The following is a 27,065-nucleotide window of genomic DNA, read 5'->3' as shown; positions in this document are numbered from 1 at the left end:
AGCTAACGATTGTAAATCTATCAGACAGAGTTTTGTCCGAATCTGATTTATCTGTATTGAGTAAAGGTTTGGGTTTTTGTCCGCCCAATACGGCAAGAATATTGGGGATTTCACACCTTCTACCCCCACAGTTTCAGACTTACATGTGTTACAATTGATTCTATCACTACAGGATGATATATCAGTGGATGTAAATATACTAAGAGCTGAATTAAATATCTTTGAAAATGTGGGAATTGACACTGGTTTGAAGACATACCTTAAATTCACCCCAGTGGGAACGCACCCTAACATTGATATATTTTGAGATAAGGTCTCAAAGGTTTTTACAAACTTCTATAACGCTCCATCTCCCCTAATAAAATCACTCACAATCTGACTGTGGCAGAAAATAAGGTACTTAAGGAACTTAGGTCTGATCCTTTCATTGTCATCAGGAAGGCAGACAAGGGGGTAATGTTGTCGTCATGGACAGGATGGCGTATATGCAGGAAATTGATCGCCAACTGGCAGACACTGCTTGCTACACAAAAGTGTCAGGGAACCCGATCAAAGCACTTAGCTGCAATACTAACATGAGACTTGTCGATTGGCAAGAAAGTTGCCTGATAAGTGAGGATGAATGTAATTACCTCATGCTTAGAGAACCTACCTATCCATGCATATACGTGCTACCCAGGATACATAAGGGGGGGCCCTCTTCCACCTGGACAACCCATTATCTCACGGGTCAACTTTCCCACATAGAGATTGTTGGAGTACGTGAAAAAAATCCTACAACCTCCGGTTCACAGCCTGCCAGCCTATATCAAGGACAGCAAGGATATTCTCAATAAATTTGAGCGACTGGTGTGGTCTGAAAACCTGCTTTTTGTCACTATGGATGTAGCCAGTTTATATAAATGCATCAAGAAAGAGTTTCAGCCTTAGCATTTTTTTCTGGGACAGAGAACTGCTAATCATTACATGCACAATGAGGTGTTAATGGAAATGACAAATATCATATTATCAAAAAATGTCTTCCTGCTTGACAATCAATGTTACCACCAGTTGCAGGGCAGTGCGGTGAGTTCCATGTTTGCTCCTGCTTATGCCGGGCTGTTCATGGGCTGGTATGTGTGGGAGCATGCCTGGAGACGCTGAGCAGCCAACTGGACGGAACATATTATTTTCTGGGGCAGGTATATCGATGATGTTATCATGCTCTGGGATGGACCTGTCACCAAACAATTTGGTATATCATGCATTCTTGAATGACGATCCCTACAATCTATGTTTTACCATCAACTACAATAGGGATCACATTGAATTCCTCTAAAAAGATTTCTATGTCCAAAACAACTACATACAAAGCACCATTTACCTCAAGACCACTGCCTGCAATAGCATTTTATATGCTCACAGTGCACATCCCAAACATGGTTAACCCCTTCGAAGCTAATGACGAGCTGGGCTCGTCATGGCGCTTACCTGCCGTGCGCGGATGACAAGGCCAGCTCGTCATGATTTATGGTGTTTTAGATATTTTAGCGCAGGACGGGAAAACGCCTAGCAGCCATGTGGTTAATAACATCCCATACACAGAAATGCTACGCATCAGAAGGAATTGTATCTCTGATGATACATTTGTAAAAAATAAGACCAGGCAAGGTTTTCTGGCAAGGGCCTATCTTCCAGGAACGTTGGACAAGACTGAGAGGAGGATTGTTAAGGTATCCAGAGAGACTACCCTGACAGTCAGTGCTCCCAGAAAAACCAAGTTGGTCCCGGTATCCTTCAACATGCAATATAACATTTGGAGAAATACAGTTTACAATGTTTTAAGGAAACACTGGCACCTCCTCACGGACATACCTAGTTGGAATGAGACCATCACTCCCAGACCCAGAGTGACATACAGAAGGGGAAATAATTGGAGAAATTGGCCTTGCCCCGTTACATCACCACACCGAGGCAGAAACTTGGTTGTCTAAGACGACAAAAGGTTTCTACACTTGCAAGGAATGTAATATATGTAAATTAGGGAAAGATCCAACCAAGACATTCAGCATAACAATGGCAAGGTACATAACATTAACCAACTGATTAGTTGTAAGACACAATATGTTACATCTTGGGCTGCCCTTATAACAAGATCTACATGGGCAGCACTATTAAGCCACTTAAAATGAGAATTCAAGAACACACACGTGCAATAAGAAATTGTGATCTCAAATATCCCCTCACCTACCATATGCAGGAAAATCAAGCAACCTGTAAGTATATATGGTTTATGGAAATAGACCATACACCATCTAACCCCAGAAGGGGTTATAGGGAATTCTCTGATATCACTTCTTCAGGTCTAGGAAATTTTCATATTCAGCTCCTTAAAGTTTTTGCAGTATTCCTTCTCTTGTGCAATTTAATTGGAAAAGTTCAAAACAATTGTTCGAACTTGGTTACAGGATCACTCATGAGGTGACATCGCACGGTATTAGTACGCTGTGTTAAATCAGTTTGCTGTATTTTATTAAGCAATCTGTTCCATCTAAGAGAACGTCAATATACCCTAATCGGGAGTGACCCTGTGTCAACATTCCGAATAGAAATGCGGTTTACGAATCATAAACATCTACCGAGGCTCCAACATTTGTTATAAAAGTAAACTTATACTACGTTTTTGCCTCGTACCTATTTAATCTTTGCTTAACTCGCTGTTGGACGCGCAAACAATGCGGGAAATTTGTTATGAAAGTATACTTCTACTACATTTAACAATATGCCCTCTGTATATTTAAGTTCGTTCATTACTGCGTGCTTGATCTAACTTAAAATCAAACTTAAAATAATGCCCTTTCTTTGCACCTGTTTAATCTTATTTGAACCCGCTATCGGTCGCGCATACAGAGCGGGGACTTATTTATTCATGACGGCTTACCTACAGAGACTACTGGAGCAAACGTTCCAAAGTCTGTTGGGTTCCGGGTACACTGACGCCAAACCAGTAAACGGCACAACTAGCGCCTCCCGCGATATTTAAAGCGCATGTCCCGGGTAAAGTGAGGAGAGACCCGGTGCCCCAGGAGAAGCTGGACACCGGTGGGACTCAAGGCGAGGCTCTCATGAGCAGAGAGCGCCCCGTGTGTGACTGCACCCACCCCAGAGTCCCAACAGAGCCTGGAGGAGTTCTGCAAGAGAGCCTTCAGACCCGGTGAGTGGGGGCTCATTTGGCACAGTATACAGTGCCCATTTCATGAGCGGCCCGCCTGATAGTGGGCCGCTCCAATGTTGGGGGCGATTATTTCTCATAGTCCCTGATGGGCGGGTGCGCCCTCCGTGGCTACATTGTTGTTAGGGCCCATGTGGGGGTCTAGAGGGCCTAGGGTGGCCTGTGCTTCTCCTGCATGGCTATGTTTTCACAGGTGCCCCACTTGACAGTGGGCAACTGCACTGATGGGGGTAGTGTTTGTTTCAAAGTGCCCCAGTGGGACCACGAGGGCCCAGTCGTGCCAGGGCCTAGTTACTCTATTCCCAGCTGCATCGCACCAGCGCGGGTAGCTGCATTATTTTTGCATATTTGTCCCCAGGGCCCAGTGAGTGCCCAGGCCTGCGTTCTGCATCACAGCTGCACTACGCAATTGCGTACTTTTGGGATCCTGCTGCACTGGCAGGCACCCTGACACTCTTGACATAGGGAATCTGAGTCCTCTGAGAAGGCCAGTTGGCCAGGGGGACTGTGAAGTATATAGGGCGGCAGGCCTTAATGTGATTTATGTGGTGTGCAGGATTCCTGTACTGTAATTTATGCTCCCTGATTTATGCCTCTAAAGTGGTTTATGTATGAGTTTATTTGCAAACTGTGGTTTATGCGCGTGAGGTTATTCTCTACTGTAATGTATGCCTAATGTGATTTATGATTAGGAGGTTATGGTCTAATATGTCTAGGCTTATGAGGTTCACGCCTAATGTGATACAGTGCATAATATGATTTATGTTGCAGGATAATGCGGAGTACAGTATTTGCCAGTAATTACTCAATGTGTTCTACGTTTATTATTGGTTCAACATCTACTATTTTCACTTTGTGATGGTTCTGACAGTGAACCAATTGACCCTGTCATGTGTATATAATCCCCTGTAAATATTGACCAGTGCCAGGTGGTACAGTGTATATTGTGTGATTACTATTCTGATGCATGTATAATAATACAAAGGCTATTTTTATATATACCTTTGTGTGAAGTTCCTTTTATGGTGTGCCTAGTAAGTTGCTGGTGTGTGTGTGTTGTGCAAACGCTTTACACATTGCCTCTGGGATAAGCCAAGCTACCAAGAGGGTGAGCAGGGGTTATCTTCAGCGTGTAACTCCCTTGCCCTGTCTTGAATGGTGGGCTCTGTCTGGCTTTGGCGCAAGCATTAGCCAAACAGAAATCCCATTTCTAACAAAGAGGAAACTAGAACAACAACCCATCTGAATCTATATAACTGATAAAATGATGCAATCATCTTATTCAACAAAGAACTATAATGTGTAATGAGACCAAAAAAAGAAAATATGTAAACTAAAGAGAAAGGAAAGTTAAAGAGGTAGAGGAGATGAAAATAAGAAGAGGAACAGTAACTCTAATAGAGACAATATAGACAATAAAGATAACAAAAAGCTTTATTCATGAAAAAAGTAAGACATATTCAATGTAAGAAGAATATGTTGGAGGGGTAGAAAAGCGCAAGACCAAAGACGAAAAGCAGGCCAAAGTCAATTTAGATTGCATGGCAATAGCGATGGGAACAGGCATCATAATGGAGAAGAAACATAGAAAAAGAAGAGAGAAGGAAAAAATAAAAGGAAAAAGGAGATAAAAGCACTGCAACAATCCAAGTAACTATGACCCGTAAGATAACAAGATGAATAAATCAGCTACAAGAATGAATAGTAGTAAGATGTTCTATGAATACAACTTACCAAACACGAAGGTAGTATGGAAACAGTGGGTCTAGGAGGAAGGTACTTGGGGAACAACACAAGGGAGTCCAGATTAGACAATAGACAGCTGTAGAAGGTTAACCAAATAGACCAATTGGGTAATGACAACAACCATAACAAACACCATAACAATTTAACATGGTATCACTAATGACGATATAATTAGTCATACAAAACACGATGTGTATTTATTTCAGAGACAAGGGTCAAAAGAAACAGCCTATGACAGGTGAGGCGCCATTCAAAAAAAAAGTTCAAACTTTTCCGAGATCCATTGCTTCGCCCTTATGTTGGAGAATACATTCATTCAGGTCTTCAGGACAGTCAAATGAAAAAGTTTGGTCCTTATATGTGAAGAAGCATGCATGCACAAGTCCATATCTTGCATTAATAAATCGTAGAGTTGGCTGGAAAGATAAAACTTCATTCCGACGAGGGGCAGTTCTATGTGCTCCATCTTGGAAAATAAAGACCCTCTGACCAGACCATAAAATTTGCTTCCTTTGCTTAGCAGCCGTTAACACCATTAGCAGCTCGGTATACTCTGGAAAGAGAATAATTATTCCTCTAAGACGGCCAGAGCTTGAAGCACTTGCAGATTTAGGGCCAATACGGTAAGCATGTTGTAAATTGAGACGAGTTCCTTCTTTAAGGCCCACCAGCTTTGGAATATGTATCCCAAGAAAAGCAAGCATGTCTAACCCCACCATTCATTCCGGAATATCATATATTCAAAGATTGTAACGCCTGTTCCGGTTTTCTAAATCTTCTGTCTGTTGCTTCAAGAGCCCTATCTCCTTAGCCATACCATCAATTTTGACAGCCACAACCTGCGCTTCACTAATCTGTTGTTCGACACTTGACACCCCTGACTCAAGTGTAGACCACTTTTCCTCAATACGTTTAAGTATAACATTAGTCTCCATGAAAAAGGTTTTGAAGTGTTTGTTCTCCTTCATAAGGCCTTCCAAAGTCAAGATTTCGTAGGAGAACCAGGGTCTTTTTTCTGCCGCTAGGTCGGACCTTTTAAGACTTTGCGAGCAGTGGGCTTGATAGTAGATGAGGTAACAGCTTTCAGACTGGAGAGGGGAGAGGACTCCATAAGCCTACAATTTTTTTTTTTTTAAAAAGGCTGTGAAGAAGACCCAATGCCACACGTAGAGGAATATCTAAAGAGTAAGCGTTGTTTCAAAGTATCATGTGTGTCACCTAATAGTTGAAACCTGAGCCGAATAAATTATTGTGAAAGACGCTGATATCAAAAATAATCCAAACTGTGTGCCCACCTGTGTATTAGATTATTAGATAGCTGGCATATCAGCTTTCTCTGAAATTGCAGTGTTAAGCCAAGCAAATAAGCATTTGAAAGCATTTTCCTAGAGGCTTGCAGTCAAAACTTTCTTTCTCCAGAATATTTTAATAAACAGGAGCTGTAGACAATGCCATGAAGGTAATGTACACCTGTCATGCCACGTTACAGTAGACTGTCCCTTTTAAAAGCGGCAAATAAATGTTAAGATTGTATTTCCATGGCTTCCCTGCTTCTATCTTAATATTGGTAGCCGTTTGTATCCTAACGCAACCCGGCACACGAAGCTGGTTCCATCGTGCTCTGCATTAGACAAAATGACGTCTGTAATGGCCGATACTCAGGTGCATGATGCGAGGGAGCAATTACAAGGTAAATGGCTAGAAAATAGCCAAAAAATGAAAAATACCTCGTCTCTCAGCGCTCGCGCACCAATTCCGTTGCAGTGGACACTTCAACACCGAACACCTGATTCCGTAGCTAAGACATGTCTCTTGTGCCGTTTGGAGCCTCAAAGACCTGCCTTCATCTTGCGGACCGCTTGGTCACGCCCCTCCAACAGTGTTATATTCACCGGTGTGTTAGTGCAGGCTCCCAGGTGTGTATCTCCGTGAGTACACCTGTACAGGTGAGTAGGGAAGTAACAGTGTTATTTTCACCTGTGTGTGAGTGCAGACTCTCAGGTGTGTATCACTGTGAATGCATCTGGACAGGTGAGAAGGGAAAAAGCAGAGTTATATTCACCCACATGCAAGTGCAGGTTCTCAGGTGTGTATCTCTGTGAGTGCACCTGTGCAGGTGAGAAGGTAAGTAACCGTGTTATATTCACATGTATTGATGCACAGACTCTCGTATGTCTAGTTTTTGGGAATGCACTTGGACAGACGAGAGGGTTAGTAACATTGTTAAATTAATCTTTGTACAAGTGCAGGCTCCCGGGTGTATATCTCTGAGAGTGCACCTGTACAGGTAAGAGTGAAAGTAACAGTATTTTATTCACCCCCATGTATGTTCGGGTTTCCAGGTGTGTATCTGTATGAAAACATATGTGCAGGTGAGAAGTTTAGTAACAGTGTTATATTCACCTGTGCTTATGCATAGACTCTCATATGTCTATTTTTTGGGAATGCACCTAGACAGATGAGAAGGGAAGGAACAGTGTTATTTATATCTGTTTGTAAGTGCAGGCTCTCTGGTGTGTATCTCTGTGTGTGCACCTGTGCAGGTGAGAAGGGAAGAAACAGTTATATTTACACACAGTCAAGTGCAGACTCCCAGGTCTATATCTCTGTGGGCGCACCTAAACAGGTGAGAGTGGAACTCACATTGTTATATTTGCCTGTACACGAGTGCAGGGTCTCAGGTGTGTATCTCTGTGAGTGCACCTGTGAGAATGGATGTAACAGTTTTATATTCACCTTTGCTTATGCACAGACTCTCATTTGTCTATTTTTTGGGGAATGCACCGGGATAGATGAGAAGGGAAGTAAGAGTGTTATATTAATCTGTGTACAAGTGCAGGCTTCCATGTGTGTTGCTCTGTGAGAACACTTATACAGGTGAGAAGGGAGGGAACAGTGTTATATTCACCTGTATTCAAGTGCAGTCTCTCAGGTGCCTAGTACTGTGAATGCACCTGGATGGGTGAGAGGTGAGCTATTAGTGTTATATTGACCTGTGCACCGGTTCAAGTGGGAGGTGCAGTGATACTGTTACTTAGAGCTCTGTTCATCTGTATAGGTGAGACCACGTTAAACAGAGTTATGTATACCTGTGTGATGTTAAAGAATCCAAGATGTGTATCACTATGTGTGCACATGTAGAGGTGACTACTGTAGTTCAGTGTGTTATAGACCTGGACACAGCTAAAACATCTCAGGAGTGCATAACTGTGAGTGTACTTATACAGGTGAGATAAGGGGCTCAATAAAAAGGTAGACCTGGGTGCAAGTAAAGAACCATAGCTGTGTCTCATTGTGGGTGCACTTGTATAAGTGAGCACTACAGTAAGAGGGATGTATAGATGTGCACAGGTAAAGCCTCTATTGGTCCTCACTTTGAGTTCACCTGCACAGGTGAGAGACTCATTAATATTATTATATAGGTCTGTGTGCAGGTAAAGCCTTTCAGGTAAGCTGCACTGCGAGTGCACTTGTACCGGTGAGGGATAGTAGCTGTTTATGGAGACATGCAACATATTAATACTCTCATGCATGTTTAACTATGTGTACAGGTGAGAGGTGCAACAACTGTATTATATAGCCCTGCAACACATCTTGGTTGAAGAGGGGGGTGGCAGTGGGGCATCACACCTATGTTCACCTGGTGTGTCCTGGAATGGGCAAAATGACTGAAACTATACAGGGTTAAACTGTCCTTGTAGCTTCTATGTGGCACACGTGCAGTTACATATTCTGCACAGTGTGTATTAATGTCAACACATTTTTCTTAGTCTGCAGATGGTGCTGGTGCACTTACTATCTCTGTATAATGTGGAGATAGGTCTGGTGCATTTACACATTGAATGACCTGTGTACACTGTGCATATGTAAATACATATTCTATATAGTATGTAGATAGAAAAGGTGCATTAACGTTTTATGTGCTTTGTTAGACCTGGCATCGTTGGCACGGTTTCCCCCGAACATTTTTGCTTGCAGACCTCCAGTTTTTCTTGGGCTCTTTCTCTAAAACATGGTAGTATTGGCTTATAATGAATCAGTATATTTAATTTACTTGTACGCCACTAGTAAAGTGGCCCTACGTGTGCCCAGGGCTTGTAAATTAAATACTAATAGTGACCTTCAGCACTTGTGGTGCCACCCACTTAAGTAGCAATTGAACCATGTTTCAGGCATGCCGTTGCATTAAAGGTTTAAAGATTTTGTCAGGCCCAAACTATCCTTCCTAGGGTAGGCCCCGCATAGCCCAGAGGGCATGGTGCAGTGCATTTAAAAAGTAGGTCATGTATATGTGGGATATGTCATGGTAGTGAAAAACTCCTACATTTGTTTTTCACTACTGAGCGGCCTATCTCTCCCATTAGAAAACATTGGAGTTGCCTTTTTACATTTTATTAGTGTAATTTCCAAATGGGAAGAGATAAACAGATCATTTTTAGGATCTCTGAAATCACAATTTTAAATCCTAACTTATGGTGAAGTCGTATTTTAAATTACAATTCTGAAAATGCTACCTTATTGTCATTTTCTTGTCTTAGCCATTTGGTACCTGCAACCTGTCTCTGGTTCACATGAATAGGGATAACAGTTGAGCCTTGTGCATTCCTCCTAACTAGCCACACACAATGGGAACCAGGTGTAACTGGATGGGCCATCACTGGCAGGATGTGAGGGAGGAGCTGGGCACATCCGCACTTACACCTTTCATGTGGTGTTTTGACTATTTTACTATTTGAAGTGTGGGACAAATACATTGCCTCTAAATTAAGCCTGACTGCTCTGTGCCAAGCTGCCAGGGGGATACGCATAGATTAATTTGAGGTTTGCATGTTCCTTACCTTGACTAGCACTGTCCTTGCTGCTTGAACAGGGCTCACTCCCCAGTCAATCAGTATCCCAATGTCTAACATGCTTTGAATACTTGCAGATAGAACTAATGCTGTCATGGACATTAATATAAGTTTTAAGATGAAGGAAGATTTGTTTCTAATACATCCAAGAAATTATTGGAACATATCCTAAAAATAATTTTTTTAATCCTTTCGTTCTGCAGGTATTATTTGAAAATCCGGAGACAGATTATGGTAAGTAACATTTTAATTCCTCATTACTGCGTATGAAAAGTGTACATGGCCACAGGTACTGATGGGGGAAGTAAATGTGCCTTGCCTTCCAGATGCGGACCGCCCACCTGCAGCTGAGAGCTTGGATGTCTTTGAGATCATCTGCAAAGAGAATATGGGTAAGATAAAAACAGGGCCGTCTGGGAGCCACGGTAGGAGATACATGCACATGATGCCAGCTCCAAATGAGCCTTAGGACACACACATTTACCATAGCTTGCCACACAAATGTACAGCGCTGCAAACACACTCAGCCAGAGGTACAGCAGAACAGTAGAGACGCATCTAGGTTTGCATGCCATATATCGAACAATGCCCTCAACTCTCTGCTGCTGAGTAAGCTCTATAAAGATATAATCTTTCTCCTGGTGCTCCTTCTAGTTCAAACCCTTGTAACCTCTTCAGAGCCATTGATCCCTCTTGCTGCAGGCACCACCATGGCTGCCTCACTGAAGGTCACAATGTTCTTTTCTAAGTATCCTGCAGGTATGTCTCTTCACCTAAGTGACATAACCACACCTTCATGGTCATATTGCTGAAACTTCACACACTCTCCGCCCACAAGGGCTACTGTAACGTCCGTCTTTGATTTCTTGTAACGTCTGAAACCATACTCCTGGAAGACCTTCCAACTTTAAATCAGCTGGACCTCTGGTCAAACTCTTTGCAAAAGGCATTGAAACTTATAGGGGACCATCCTAATGCTGTCTTCCTTTGAAATCTATCGACTACCCCTGCCCCTCAGTGGTATCTTGGTCAAGAAGACAACTTCCTACTACTGACCAAGCCAAAGCCTAAGAGTCCACCCATCCTGCATAGTGACGTAGCACAAAATGATGGGGCCCCTACAGAACGTTATGAGGGGCCTCTGAGTCTTCAGTATCTCACAGATATGCATATGCTTTAAGATGAATAGTGGCCTCTGCAGATGTGTGCTCCCGCCTCCCTCCCCACCCCCCCCCCCCCCCCAAATCCTGCAACTGAAGCTGAAACAGACCTCTTTGTTGTCTTCTGCGGCCACTGGGACTGGGCGATCTTCTCAACATCGGGAAGTTTCTGTGCACCTATGGATGGGGTTTTGATTCAAAATGCTTTATGGAATGAATGAGTGTCAATAGAAACAGGCAACGACAATCGCAGGAAAAAAAGGAATATCAAGTGGAGCCTCGAGAGGTGGATGGAGAGAAGTGTAGGGCGAAGAGTAGTGGGATTCAAAGAGCATAGAATCAGTTTCATTAAGGTAAGTTCCCAGTTCTGTGTTAAAGGAGGTGGAGTCTTAGGCTACGGGAGAGGCACAGGAATCTGTAGCCAAGGTGCTCAAGAAGCTACGCTGGTTGCCGATCAAGAGCAGGGTGGCTTTTAAAGCACTCTGTACGGCGCACAAAGCCCTGCATGGAACGGGCCCGGCCTATTTGAGGGAAAAAACATCATGGTACACCCCCAGAAGAAACCTGTGTTCTATCTACTCTGAAACCATGGCAACTCCTAAGATCCGTAGAGCCTCCTGGGAAGGCGGACGTTTTGGTAACGCTGCTTCCATTCTTTGGAACCAAAACAATTCCTGTACTTCTATTAGGGTCTTTTCCAATTTTGTAAGAAGTGCAGACACAGCGCCAAGACGCCTTAGGGTATACGCAGCGCTTTCCAAATATAAATCAAATCAGGACTCAGGTGCAACATTCTCATGTTTGTTCAAGCGAGTGACTGACATAGTGTCACATTACTTTAACGTGTGACATCTCTAGATGTAGGAGGTTTATGCTAAAGCATGATTGGCTATTACTGTAGGCCATCCTTTTTTTGACAAACTACTTTCTATGCAAGAATAACAACTCTTCAAAATTTCCACTATCCTAGTGTTACTTTACTGTCTTGGACGGGTTCTTCCATTAACTGTACACCACACGAGTGAAGCTTCTCCTTTTTCAGAATTAATATATGAACATAACAATACCAATTCCATTTGCTCAGAGGGTTTGGAGTAATGCATAATAGCAGAAAAAACATTGCATCCCAGCAGCAGTCACCTCTGATCTTGAGCCTGTATTACATACATGTAGCTCACACTGTCCGCGTTTGTACCACGGTGCACCTTTAAGCAGGCATGCCAGATGCAAACAGAGACACTGTGTCCTAGGACAATGAATGTGCTGCCCCCAGGGCAGCCACAAACTCAATCTGCCCTGAGGGACCAGTGGTATCAGTATTACATATATCTGCGACCTCTTCCGTAATACAATTGTGCCGGAGGTGCAGAATGAGGTTGCACATTCCGTTCCAAGGTCACTATGGAAAATGCAGCCCCAGGTCTCCCAAGAGAAAGATAGGAAAAAAAGGCAGCCAAGCAGAAATTTCACACCCGTGATCATTTAGCGTAACATTTCATGAGTACCCAGAGAGTACTTTAACCCTCCTATACATCCTTTAGGCCTGAAAGTGTAGACGTAGCTCTGATCCCTTTTACCCTCCATTAATAGGGTTTGTGGTATGGGGCAGGTGCTTTCATGAGTGTATGATTGTCTAGTGGGTTGGATTTTCATTTATGCTCCAGGGATACCGCCTGTCTCTGTTTGATTCTGCCCCTGGACAAGTCGAGTGTCTGCCTCATCCTCCACTAGATGTGCCCTGAGTGTGACACATACTTCTCTGGTGCCTAGAGGTAGAGGGTGCAGTGAAGCATATGTTTCCATCCTGTTACTGCCTGTGACTTCATAATTGTGCCCCCTAGCGATTCGCTACAATTCTGCCTTCAGCCAGTAATGGATCAATCACAGTAAATCATTTAGCCCAGTGTGGAATCAGTTTAACACAGGCTAATAGAACATATAATGGCTACAAATCATAAAAGATGGTTCACATGATCCTACACCATTAAACTAAGATATGGACCCGGGCATGTGAATAAACCCTGCATGAACTGCCTGGCTCCACAGGCAGGTATGGTGTCCTGCTGGTGTAAATTATTTATGATGCAAACAGGAAGCAGTTTAGGTCTATCATTCGGGGAGACCTTCTTGGTTTTCATCCAACAATATTTCCATTTGCATTGCTCAGCACCATTTAGATATCTGCTTTCGAGGCCTGTCTGATGTGAGTGGAGCCATATTCTCTAGCTGCTGTGAACATTGTGTATAATTCAGAAACCCATGTTGTGGAATCTGGGGATCTGATTACCCGGGTGAATGGTCTGAATTGCAGCGGTTCCTACAAGAATCCTGGAATACTTTCCCAGATAGTGTATTAGTCTAATGTGAGAAATTTCCGCTCAACATACAAGTAGCTCAGAGTTGTCAATCGGGCCATGTACAAAGCCCTCACCACCATGTGTTCTTTGGTGAATGGGAGGAAGGGGTTTGTGCCAGGGTATTGTGGGCAGTAAGTACCTGAATCCAAAGATTTGCTCAGTGCCCACCGCCTGCGCCTTCAATTTTCAATGTGCAGAAAACCAAGGCATAGAATTGATTCCACCTCATGACTTTCTTCCACCCTCCATATGCGCTCAACGTCTTTACCTCCTTCTTTAAGTGACAAACCTCACTACTTTCCTACTTGTCACTGTTTTTTCTGTCTTTATCTTTGTGCTTCTGTCCCCTTTTTGTGTTTCTCTCTCTTGCTGTGAATCAAAGTATTTTATGGAAAATAGGTGCCAGCCCGTACAAAGGCACTAGTGACATAGTGAAAGATAGCAGTAATCACAGCATAGTAGGCCGCTCAGGCCCCGGGCTCCGATGACACTGTACCTGCTGCACTAATGCTTCACTCATGTAAGGCAGTGTGTGTTGTTTCACTGTAGATTGTTTGCTATTGCATGATGACTTGCTCTCCAGAATGCTGCAGCTTCCTTCATCCCACTTGCCCTGTACCTCTTTCCTTCTTCTAGATGTAACTAGAGGAGCTTTAATTCATTCACTCAGTGCATCTACTCTCATTCCAGAAAGCAAACAGCTCCTGCAAGGTGGAGACATCGCTGTGAAACTTGGCCGCAGTGCCAGGATATGTAAGGACAGCAGCTGCTTTTGGCCCAAATCCAGTGATGGGACGGTTAAAGTTCCCTACACTCTCAGCGGTTACAGTGAGTATGTGCTGTGGTGGTGGAGGTTGCATCTGGAAGAAGTAGTTCCACTGCTTGATCTATCTGCCCTCATTTCTCCCTTCTTACAAACTCTCCATTCTTCTACAGGTGATACCGAAGCCGCTAGCATCACTGATGCTATCTCAGAATTTGCAGGATTGACCTGCATCCGCTTTGTGGACCGCACCACGGAAACGGACTACCTCCAGATTGCACCGGGAGATGGGTAAAGACAGGACCTGCTTCTGGGTCACCCCCATAAATACATCATCAGTTTGTAGCCGTTGCCTCTCTTGGGGGAGCCAGTGCACTCTGGCTCACCGGCACTCTGTAGTCTAACCTGGTTGCTATATGTTCTGTAAAATGAAGCTTCAATATTATCATCAATGGTGGTGGGTCCTTGGTCCAGCAGGCACCAGTGTGTGATCCTGGACATACACAATCAAACATTCTTCGCAACAAACTCTTGTTATAGAGCAGTGTTTTTTCACATGCCACAAGTCCCAAGTCACTGCTGTTCCACCCTCACATGGATGTCCAATGTCTGCATCCTATCACTGTCCTCCGAAGAATTGATACACTGAATAGTCATTGACCTAGATCTGGAAAGCAGTGCAGATAGAAACAAGCCATGGTTCCTAGGATAGATTTGCAGTGTCTGCGGGTCTAAAACTAGATTGGTGAGCTGTTTAGGAATGATAGGTATGGTGGTAGATATTGACACCACAGCTTATCCTATAGACACAGGGTTTGTCATCATGCCGCTGCTTGCTTTGGTGGACCCATAAGTAAACAAATTACTTACCTGTAACTGTAGTACTCCAGTATTGGAAGCTTTCATAGATTCACATGCCTGAATCATTCCCCGTCGTCGAGACTGGAGTCTCCAGTACATAAAAAAGCAATGCTTAGTAGTATAGCAAACTGAAAAGAGGCCTAGGCCCATTTCCCTTTTGCAACCCATAACTCTTGTTATGTAAAAGAGACCAAACTTTTCCATGAACCAATCAGAGCTCCTCACCCTTTAGAACCCGCCTGGGAGAACCTTCTGCTCCTCAGATTTTGGCGCACCTGTGCATAAAAATACTCTTCGTAATAAATCCAAGGTGAGCCTTTCAGGGGAGGAGGGTGGGTCGCATGTGAATCTATGACAGCTTCCAATACTGGAGAACTACAGTTACAGGTAAGTAACTTGTTTTCTTACTTCAGTATTGGAGCTTTCATACATTCACATGCCTGAATCAGAATAGCGAGCAGTAGCATAAAGCACCTTTTTTTTCATATAGTCACTTAATACAGCACATAGTTACTTTAGAATTCTGCATATTAATATTGCAATCACTGTAACTAAACATAACAATAGAAAAAATGTGCATTTGTAACAAATACAAAAGGATGGAGGGATGCAAAGAGGGCTCACCATTATCATATAATGTTTCTCAGCACCGCTTCTCCCACCGCCACATCTGTCTCTGCAGCTGCTTCCAAGCAGTAGTGCCTGGTAAAGGTGTGCATAGTACTTCAAGTCGCCCTGCAGGTAACCTGGATCGGCACTCCTGCAAATAACGCAGTGGAGGTGAACACTGCTCTCGTTGAATGAGCACGAACTTGTGCGTTCAGAGGTTTCCCAGCAGCTTGGTGACAATATACTATAGCACTGGAAATCCATCTGGCCATCCCACATTTCGATAAAGGGAAGCCCTTCCTGGGTGCGCTGAAAGCGACAAAAATCTGTGAAGACTTGCGGAAGTGTTTAGTCTCTTGCAAATAGAATTTGAGACATCGCTGGACATCCAGCGAAAGTAGAACTCTTTCCGCTGCTGTTGTCGGTTGTGGAAAGAAACATTTTAAAACTAATGGCTCATTCAAATAAAAGTCAGTTGGTACTTTTGGGATACATTTCGGATTAGTTCTGAGAATCATCCTGTCTTCTTTATATTGTAGAAAAGGGTCTTGAATTGTGAGAGGCTGCAATTCCCCCACTCTTCTGGCCGAAGTTAGAGAGATGAGAAGCACCACCTTCCACAATAGGAATTTAAGATCTGCCCTGTGTATAAGTTTGAAGGGTTGCTTCTTAATTGTGAAAGGACTATGTTCAAACACCAAAGAGGTGAAGGGGGCTTTATTGGAGAAAAAAATCTGAATAATCCCTTAATAAATTGTTTAACAATTCTTACCAACCATAAGGATGGTCCTGAAGCAGTCCTTCTGTAGCGTGATATTGCAGCTAAATGTACTTTTATGGATGCGTGAGCCAAACCTGACTTAGCAAAAAGCAAGATGTATGGAATAATCTCATGAGGTGCCGAATTCAAAGGATGAACGTTACTTCTTTGACACTGGAGACAAAATCTCTTGTTTGTACTATCCGCCCTGGCCTTGGAAAGGATATCTTTACATTCTTCTGAGATGTTTAGATGCTGAAATTCACAGTGCCCAGGAGATAGGCTGCTAAGCGCAAGTATCTCGGGTCCGGATGGAGCACTTGTCCCTGGCACATTGTCAGAAGCGATGGCATTGATTGGAGGCGGATCGGATGGACCTCCGAAAGCAGCATAAGCTCCGTGAACCGGTGTTGTCTGGGTCACCATGGGGCTATCAGGATTAGTCTGCACGGTTCTTTCTTGCTCTTCACAAGTACTCGCTGCAGCAGGGTAATTGGGGGAAAGGCGTAGGCAAAGACGCCTGACCATGCAATCAAAACTGCATTCCCCCAAGACCCCAGTTGGGGAAGCCAGCTTGCGAAGAACCAGCATTTCCTGTTCTACGCTGTTGCGAAGAGGTCTACTGTCGGTTCTCCCCATCTTTGAAAAATGTTTTCAGGACTCCTTGGTCCAACTCCCACTCCTGGCAGGATGATTTGAGCCTGCTGAGAGTATCCGCCTTAATGTTTTGATCCCCTGGGAGATGTTCTGCTGTTATGGATATCCTGTGCCGTAGCACCCATTCCTATATTTCATGGGCTTTTTTGAGAGAGGGAGAGTGATCTTGTTTAAGTAGTGCATTACAGTTGTGTTGTCCGTTCTTATCAACACCGATGATCCTCTTATCCTTGGCAGGAAAGCTAGCAGTGCGAAGTGGACCACTCTGAGTTCTAGTAAGTTTATGTGTAGTTGTTGCTTGTGCAACTTCTAGCGACCGCTGACTTGAAGGTCTTGAAGGAACGCTCCCCATCTCTCTAGGGACGCATCTGCTGTCACTATCAATGGGGCTGGAATTGTGAGGAATGAAAGACCCTGCGAGACATTTCATTTTCAGGTCCACCATGTTGCTGCTTGAACCATGACTGGCGTGACTTGGACAACAATCCTCGAAGGATCCCTCCACTTGACGCCAATGCAGTTCTAGTTGCTTTTGCAACAGATGCATTCTTAACCTGCAGTGAGGTACAAGGGGAATGCAAGATGACATTGTTCCCAGTAATGACTTGTACTTGCGTACTGAAAGACACTTTCTTTTTGTAAAATCTTGGAAGAGAGAAATCATTTTTAGCTGCCTTTCTTTGGAGGGGAAGGCCTGGTTTCGCTCTGTATCCAGTATTGCCCCCAAAAAAAGTGATGTTTTTCGTTGGTTGAAGGGATGACTTTTCTTCATGTGGAGTCAGACCTAGCCTGGCAAACAACTCCACGCAAGCCTCTGTTAATGCTCGGGCTAACGCTGCGGATTGTGCCTTGACTAGCCAGTCGTCGAGGTAGGGAAATACTTGGTGTTCCTGTCTTCTTAGAATCGCAGCCACAGGAGTCAGGCATTTTGTAAAAATTATTGGGGCTGATTTCAGGCCGAAGGGCAGTACCTTGAATTGGTAATGTTCTCCGGCTACCATGAACTGAAGGTACTGCCTGCCTGTGTGAAGGATGGATGGGGATATGAAAGTATGCATCCTGTCGGTCTAGTGTGGTCATATGGTCTCCTGGGTTCAACAGTAGAAGGATGTCTTGCAGAGAAACCATCCTGAAAGATTGCTTTTTGAGATCGGTGTTTAGGAATCTGAGGTCCAGAATTGGCCACCATTGAAGGATGTTTTTCTTGACAAGAAAAAAGCGGGAGTAAAACCCCCTTCCACTCTGGGAGTTCGGTACCGGTTCTATTGCTCCCTTTCAGAGCATTGCCCGAATCGCCTCTCGCATTTGATGTAAATGCTTGACCTTCTGATGTATTGGCGGTGTATGAGGAGGTTTCTGTAGAAATTCTAGAGTGTGGCCGAAATGAATAATGTTGAGGACCCATTGGCCAATGGTTATCTGTTGCCAATTTTAAAAATAATGAGCAATCTTTCCAACCAGGGGAACATGTGATCTCAGAGGGATCGTGTAGCCCAAATTAGAAGGTTGTCATTGTCGTGGGTGTTGTCTTTCCCCTGATGACCTCCTTTCCCTCTCGGAGTCGATTTTGTGTAGCCTCCTGACTGGCGCAGTGTATACTGCTGACGGTAGGGCTGAGATAAGGTGGAGTAAGAGGAATATCAACCCTGTTGGTATCTTCCCTTGCAAGATGATTGACCTCTACCTCTAGAGCCTCGAAAGGGAACTTTCCTGTATTGTAGAGTTTCCAATGACTTAGCCGTATCCGTATCTTTTTTGATACTCTGTAGTGCATCATCTATATGCTTGCCAAATAGACCGTTGAAAGGAAGGTCCAAGATTTTATTCTGGACTTTCGGTCTAAATGCCTTTGCCCTCAACCATCCTTGCCTGCGTAGTACTGCAGCTCCTCCCAGAGATCTGAATGTCGCGGTCGTTATGTCAATAGCGCTATCTATGACTTCGGCATTTGCCTATCGTATCTCCTCAGAATGGCCAGGGCATTCGCAGCTTTCACTAACAGAGCCGACATAGAGGAAAATCTCTTCCCGCATTGTCCAGCCTTCTACCCTCCCTGTCCGGAGGCGCCGTATTAGGAACTGACAGATTTCTTGATTTTTGCTGAGCTGCTTGGGTAATAAATGAGTCCGGCTTAGGATGACCTAAAAGACAAGCTGGAGCATCTGAACTTGCCTTATATTTTTTGTCCAACTTAGCGAGCACTGGAGTCACTTTAGCTGGTGCTTCCATGACCTTCAGGCCTTCCTCCCAAAGATGACTTACACTCGGTAAGGATCGAACTGTCCTACGATAGGGTTCCTTGAAGTCATACAAGAAACATTCCGCCTTATTCTCTGACATGGTAAATGTGAACCTTTTAGTGGCTCTCTTCATTAAATTATGAAACCCACCTATGTCCTCCGGTGGAGAATCAACAGGCTTCAGAGACAGAGAAGAAGGTGACGGAATGAGATAATCGCCCCACTCTCTGCTAGGGTCCGTGATTATTATTATTATTATTATTATGTTTCTTATATAGCGCCGGAATCGACCCCCGAAGGGGTATCTCCGCGCTTGCCTTGGGAACCCGGCCTGGCTTTTCCCTGTGAGATAGCCCCTACAGGGCATCCCCAAGGTGAAAGCCAGGCATCCCGCCGCGGGGGGGGGGCGTTGTGGAGATTAAGCAAGCTTAATGCCCAGAGTTGCAGAGTGTGAACCCATGATTAGGTCAGGCACCGAAGCGAGAATTATCGAGTCCATGGACATTTGAGCTGAAGACCCTGCCGCACCGGGAATTGAACCCTGGTCCCGGGTCAGACCTCTGCTTCAGGGTCTGCCTGCTCTAACCAGTGAGCCACACTTCTCCATATCTGTGGTTATGGGGGTCTTGACCAGATCTCGGTGGTGGAGATCTTGGGAGGGGTTCCGGTAAGATGTCCCGCATACGCACTGGTGTACTTGGTACAGAGCGTGGTTGAGGCACCACCTCGGGAATTTCCCTTGGGGCTTGAGGTACAGGATATCTCCTCCTTTAATCCATTAACATGAATTGTAGATCTTTTAACAAGGAAGATGGTACACTGGTCATCTATTCCTGCCGTTCCTGGCGGTATTGTTGCTGAGGACGCTCTTGATCTTCATAATCATCTGAATCCTCCTCTTGGTACTTCACCTGCATCTGAGACGGGCTACTAGCATAACCAAAAGGTCCCCTTGCGAATCCTCTTCCTCAAGAAGGTGAGATGGTACCAGAGACGACTCCTTACTTGGAGAGGTAAGTTCTGGCGTAATTGTCCTTTTCCAGGTCAAAAACCTATTTCTGGTTTTTTTCCCTCATCGACGAGCCAGTCGACGAGATCGCCGTCGTAGCAGTCAACGATATCATCGTCGTCGATGCTACTATTGACGTTGCCGTTACTGTTGTCGTTGTTGCCGTCGACGATCCCGTCGTCTCTGCCGTCGTCGACGATCCCGTTGACGATGTGGTTGTAGTCGTAGCCGCAGACGCTCTCGTCGCCGACGCCATTGTCTCCAATCTCGGTGTCGACACTGTCGTCGACGGTGGTCCTGTCGACGGCGATAAAGCTCTTGAAACAGCTTTTACCTCAGGTTTCTTCGACAACTGTGTTATTTTCCTCGTCGACGCTCCCGTCAACGACGTAGATTTCTCCACTTTCACCTCAGAAGGTGTGGAGGATGGTTTCTTGACAGAAATCTTGACCTTGGGGGGAGATTTTGAGAGCTCTGAACTAGCTTTCTTGGTATGTTTAACACCCTAAGCATGACCCTTCTTCTCCTTCTCTTTGCCTGAAGGAGATTTTAAGGGACTGCGCCCTGAAGACCCTGGAGTGGTCTTTTTTGGGCCTTTTCAGGTCTTTCCCCTGAGGTATGAGCCTGAGGAATTCTGCTCCTTTTCTGAGATCTTCTGGAAGAAGAGGACTCCTCCTCACTGTCACTGGTCGAGCAGTAGTAGCACCCCCCCTCCTCTTTCAGCGCCTTGAGACCCTCACGGGTGAGTAGCGCGGTCTATAAATGGTTTGATTGATTGATTGATTGGATAAGATCTCCTTCCTAGCTTTCACCTTTTGAAGCCAGAGTAGAAGCCTTCCTTCACGGTCCCTCAAAGTTTTATTAGAAAAGGTACGAAATACCTTTCAATCCTTTGCCTGATGGTCTGGATAAAGGCAGTAGATGCAGTCCTTATGAGGGTCGTCTGTATAGAGCCTTTTGTTAGAGCAGGTGGCACAAGCTCTAAATAATAATTTTTTCTCCTTGTCAGCCATGGTAGCAGAAGGAGAAATAGTCTGAAGTATTCCAAATAAATAAATCCGGAGAAGGAAAAAACACTCAGGCTCAATATCAATTGAATATACTGAAGAGTTTGAGCAGAGCTCAAAAGAGACTCCCTAACACAACGTGCGGTAGAAAATCTGAGGAGCAGAAGGTTCTCTCAGGAGGGTTCTAGAAGGTGAGGAGCTCTGATTGGTTCAGGGAAAAGTTTGGTCACTTTTACATAACAAGGGTTATGGGTTGCAAAAGGGAAATGGGCCTAGGCCTCTTTTCATTTTGCTATACTACTAAGCATTGCTCTTTTATGTACCGGTGACTCCCGTCTCTACGACGGGGAATGATTCAGGCATGTGAATCTATGAAAGCTCCAATACTGGAGTAACTAGCTTAGATTGATGCTTCTTGATATACATATCAAAGAGAGTAGGTAGTCACAGGTAATTCTAAAAAGAAAAAGACACGGACTCCTACGCACTTGTGTGTGTTTTCTTAAAAAAAGTATAGGGGGCATATTTATGGACCCCTCTGCATCGCACTTGCTCCATGCAGTGTGGTGCAGGAGAGACGCAATATGAAAATGAAGTTTATGATGCTATGCAAGATTACCTTGCGTGGCCCTGGGTGGCTTCATAAATCTTACGTAATGTAATGCAGAACAAATTGCTGTGCCGCATTACTGCATGCGAGGGAGGCGTTACCATGGGCATTGCGAGGGTGTTCCCACACAACGTCCATGGATTTTAAAGCATTCACACCTTTTACTAGAAGTTGTAAACCTGGGAATGCGCTGAAAATCCATGCATATCCAGCTTAGGCATAACAAGGAGAAATATGTTTATATACATTTTCATTACACATAGAAAGAGGAAAAAGCCTCAGGGGATTGTTTTTGTTGAAAAAGATACGCCTTTCTTCCAAAAACAATCATCCTTAAAAAACAGACACTCTTGCACCACAGTGCAAGGGTTGCTGTGTTGGGGCCAGGCACCCAAAAGGGCGCAAGTGCTGGAGAAAAGGTGGGAATGTGCTTGATTAACTTGAATACTATGCCTTCCTGCCCTTTCCCCGTCAATCAGTGCTGTACAGCAATGTGACCTTCTGCACTGCACTGCGTGTCTTGAACATAAATATTTCCCTACATCCATAGGTTTACACGCAGAAGAAAGCAGCGTTGCTTTTCCATACATAGAATTCCATGAATGCAAGATCAGCAGCCATATGGAAGTTAAAAGCTTCAGAAGGGCCTTCTGACTTTTACACATCCAAGAGGAAGGTGGGGGAACATCCTTTACAACGCAACTTTTACCACGCAGTGCCTTTACGGCGCAACTTTTACAACGCAAACCATTACAACGTATTGCACTGGGGGGCGCTCTAGGATAGGGAATAGGTTTAATGTACTATCCAACACCTTCCCTACTATCCACGGGGACTGGAGTTGGAATAGTAAATTAAACTATTCACTATCCAGCACCCCAAAGCACTATGCGTTGTAAAGGCATGCGTAGTAAAAACCGCGTTGTAAAGGCATGCGTGGTAAAAGCTTTCATCGTAACGTCACACATCCGGAAGGTGGCCACACTCAGCTCCACCCACATCTGCGCGGACCATACAGGTCCACTAGGATCCATGTCCACAAAGTGTCCCGGGGGTTGCTGTACAGCTTCGGCTTCTGTTCACAGTGAGGTCCACTGACAGTCTTTGTCAGTACAGTGAATCTTTGCAAGTTCAAGCAGCGAGCCAATTAGGTGGGGTTCAGAGTTCAACTACTCTGAGAGGAGTCTGGAAAGGGCATCATCTCACACTGCATTGTATAGGTCGCTGTTTAGGCACAGATGTGAGGTGGGGGCTGCTACACTTTACATGGAGCTGCTCTAGTGGGAAACCTTCTGATTTCTCTTTAGTCTCTGAAATATAGAGCAGCAGAGGAAGAAGAAGAAGTGGAATTTGGGGATGGAGTCCTCTGTGTACGAATGTCAGATTCAATCTTAAAATGAACATTCTTAAAATATAAATATTTGTAAACGACTTTGGGTCACCCTACCTATAGCTGCCCAAGTGGCGTTTGTGAAATATTTACTGGGATCACACATTCCAATGATCAGTCATCATTATGACAAGTTATGCACATAATGTTCACACACTTTAAAAAAAGTCTGAAGCTTTAGCCCCTTGACTTACTTTAGACAGTGAGACCAATAGATTGCTACTCTGCACAGAAATGTGCCCCCAAAACGAAGAGACAGCACCCCCATAAGCCAGATCATGCACAGAGAAGGCAAAGATACAGGATGCTGCGACTAATGGAGAGATGATTGACTCTGTCAGAGTATTGCAAAGGGTGGCCCTAAGGAACCTCATAGCGTGCCATATAAAAAAATAGGCAGGGGATATTTTTGGGAAAAGATAAAAAGTATGAGAAATTGCACAACTGTTGTGGTGGGTCTGACTTCATCCTTCTCCTGATACTGTTGTCTCAAGTGTATCTAGTATTCTGTGTTGCTGAGGCTGCTCTCAATGAGGTCACTGTTTTCAGGTTTCCAGTATTCTCAGAACTGTCTCTCTTTTACTCCTTGTCTCTCCCAGCTGCTGGTCTTTCATGGGAAGGGCTGGCGGACCCCAGCCATTATCATTGATAGGTGGTTGCTTATCGAGAGGTAGCATCCAGCATGAGCTCAACCATGCCTTGGGCTTTCACCATGAGCAGAGCCGCAGTGACCGCGATGAGTATGTGAGGATCATGACAGAGAATATTTCAGATGGTAAAGTAATCCTCCACTTTGACCAATCACTGCTACTGACCAGAGAGAACTGTTTTCTGTTGTTGATTGAATCATGTTGTTAACAATGATTTGCAGTTAGAGAGTGATGCAAGGATCACAAACAGCCAACAAAGTAAAAGGGGAAGGTGAGGCTGAGGTACTTGCTCTTATCAGGAGCCTCCATGCTCTATCCGCCTCCCAAACACATAGTACAATTCTCCTACATTAAGAAATATGACATTATTGGCCTAACTCACGTAGAGTTCAATGACTGTAAAGAAGACTGCTTAGTGCATGGCATAGCAGAGTGGGGAGGTGCAGGTTGCACTCTATTATCTCAGAACCCACCCAATAATCAGTGTCTTTTGCACCCATTGTGGGTCTTGTGCATTTACTGATGCAGGGCCACTCCTGTGCATCTGTGTGAGCACAAAGGCATAAGAGGCAACAGTGTGAACTCTGTGCATTGATAATATTTGAATAGAATATCAGGCACCAACCTGACTACTGGGCTTTTAGATTTACTAACAGTGAGTTAGAAGTACATCAATGTATGCTAATCAGCAGTATTTGACACCTACATGAGTATCATCCAAAGCTATGAATGGGTCTCCCACAAACCAGCGTGATCTCTGAGCATTTCTGTTTGCTGCATGGTGTGTCCGATGCTAGTGTGACTTCTGTGCATCTCTGTTTGCTGAATGACATGTTGGACCACAGTGTGACAGATGCAGCAGCAAAGACCACTTTTCTGTGAAAAAAAGAAAAGCCAGATCAACAACACAAAAAAGACATGAATGATTCCCGCTATCCCATACTGCTCTGTTCCCAAGGGCAAAGCTCTCAATCTCTTCTTGATCATCAGTCTAACTGACAACCTCAGCGCACTCAAGACTACTTCTATGAAGACAAAATCCCTCAGGGAGATGTCCTCATTCCTCTTATCAACATAGTTAATGCCTCCCATAGCTAATAACCTTTCCCGGACAAATTCATACTAGGAAGCATCCTCGCACTGCTAAACAAGCCCACCCTAGACCCACATAACCTTACCATATACATCCTATGGCTCACTTCCCTTTTATTGGAAAGACCATCCAAAAAGGTGTCACCCTAAAAATTCAAGATAATATCACCAATAACAGACTCTTACGGCGTTTCTGATCCAGATTCACATCTTTTTTCAGCACAGAAACTGCTACAATGCAAAGTTGATACAAATATTCACACCTCTCAAGACACACATGGTCTTTTCTGATACAATCTTGCAATGGTTCATCCCCTACCTCCCCAACCTCAATGAACCATCTGATTGACACAACCTCTCCTTTATAATCTCATCACAGGATAACATTCAAAGACTCAGGTCCTATTTCAAGCTCATTGAGAAAATAGGATGTTCATCACCTACTCAGAAGTCCCCTCAACTACGACAGCAACCAAAGGCTGAAGTCTGGTTCAATCCTGGCTAACAGAGATGAAACTTGACAGATCCTCCCCATCTGACAGCTGATGTGAAAACTCTAGAACTCACCCTTGGCAGTGACCTCTCTTTTAATGAATGCATTACCAAGAAAACCGGGAAAGTGTGGAATTAGCATTCACTCCTGATAAAAGGGAACTCTACTTACTTTTAATGAAAATCGAGTCAACACTATAAGTGCTACTTGTATGTTGTATCCCACTTTGATAGAGGTAATGCCCTACTCAGAGTTACTCCAACTCCACACTGGCTCACCTGAAAGGCATCCCATATGCTGCAGCTCACCTGATGAAAGTCCTGAGGAAGTTTGATCAAATCACCAGTCAATAAGGAACTGTGTTCACTCTTCCTACAGACCGACATTATGTTTAAAACCAAGGAATGCGAACACGTGTTTCACAGCTAACATGGATTGCATTATGAGGCATCTGCAGGGCTTCAAATTCCGACCATATTCATTAGCGATTTCCCTGGATTATTCTTGATAAGAAATGTAAATAGAAAATAAAAAAGGCATTTGTATAGCGTGGAGTGTCTCGGCACTGGTCATGTAAAGGAAACATGCCATCTGCTTAAAAAGTGATTGTGTTATTCATTTTGAAGAAACAGACACATTTCTTCTGGGAGTTTATGCTAGGTCTTTGGGCCAATAAAGGAGAATGATCTTGCATCTGTTTTGCCCGGCAAATGTTAGGAATCCTGGATAAAAAGCTGGGTGAGGAATGCAGTTCTCTGAGGGGGCATACACACATGTCCTCCTCCTCAGATAAGTTCCCCCTTTCCCATGGAGAGCTTTCTGTGCCAGGACCAGAGTCATGAAAAGAATCCTCTTCTTGACCGGCAACCAGTGTAGTGCCTTCAACTGAGGAGCCATGCACGTTCTTGGAGCCAAATTAGGAATCAATCTAGCTGCTATATCTTGTACCGTTTGAAAACGACTGAGCAAACAATCTGGAAGGCCTTAGTAGAGAGTTTTTCCATAATCAAGCCTCAAGGTTATCAGAGCTTGATTCACTGTTTTCCTAGTATCAAATGACAAAAAAGGAAGCATTTCTTTAAGGGGCGTGGGATCCCAAAACAAGAGTCCACCAATGACTAGATGTGTGGTTGGAAAGAAAGGGCACTATCCATGTTGATTTCCAAATTGTTTACTACCTCTTGTTGTTTGCCCGGGGGAGAAGTATCATATGGCGAGCACGTTCTCCATATTTTGGGGGAGGAGTCCCAGAAGAACAGGATCTCAGTTTTATTGGGGTTACATTTCAGTTGCTGAACTGATAACCAGTTGAGCACATTGGAAGGACAGTATTTAATGGACTTTCCATCAAATTCCATCCCCTTTCCACAGGTAAAAAGTAGCCGAGGTTCGTCTGCATATGATATTACTTTCACCCCTAGAGTTTCTGCCAGAATAGCTCGGTGAGTTAGATATGCGTAAAATAATGTGGGATTCAGTGCCGATCCCTGAGGCACTCCTACATATAGTTCTCGAATAAGGGCAGCATATGGAGGGATCCATATTTCTTCATACCAGTTATTTAGGAATGAGGTAAGCCACTTCAAGACTAGACCATCGA

The 27,065-nt window shown here is 44.2% G+C and overlaps 1 protein-coding gene across 1 annotated transcript in view; it reads left to right on the top strand.

The window, feature by feature from the left end:
- The window catches only part of LOC147729349 (astacin-like metalloendopeptidase), a 124,552-nt gene that overhangs the window by 52,606 nt on the left and 44,881 nt on the right, over positions 1 to 27,065 (top strand). Inside the window, exons 2-6 of the mRNA XM_086959836.1 lie at positions 10,011 to 10,041; positions 10,134 to 10,199; positions 14,015 to 14,152; positions 14,261 to 14,378; positions 23,830 to 24,005. Of these exons, the coding sequence (XP_086815962.1) occupies positions 10,011 to 10,041; positions 10,134 to 10,199; positions 14,015 to 14,152; positions 14,261 to 14,378; positions 23,830 to 24,005 (529 nt within the window). The remainder of the gene's footprint in view (positions 1 to 10,010; positions 10,042 to 10,133; positions 10,200 to 14,014; positions 14,153 to 14,260; positions 14,379 to 23,829; positions 24,006 to 27,065) is intronic.

This window comes from Lissotriton vulgaris, chromosome 2_2 (assembly GCF_964263255.1).
Source record: "Lissotriton vulgaris chromosome 2_2, aLisVul1.2, whole genome shotgun sequence".
NCBI classification, from domain to species: Eukaryota; Metazoa; Chordata; class Amphibia; order Caudata; family Salamandridae; genus Lissotriton; species Lissotriton vulgaris.
The sequence above is the reverse complement of the archived record's forward strand: the minus strand, read 5'-3'. Positions and strand labels throughout refer to the sequence as shown.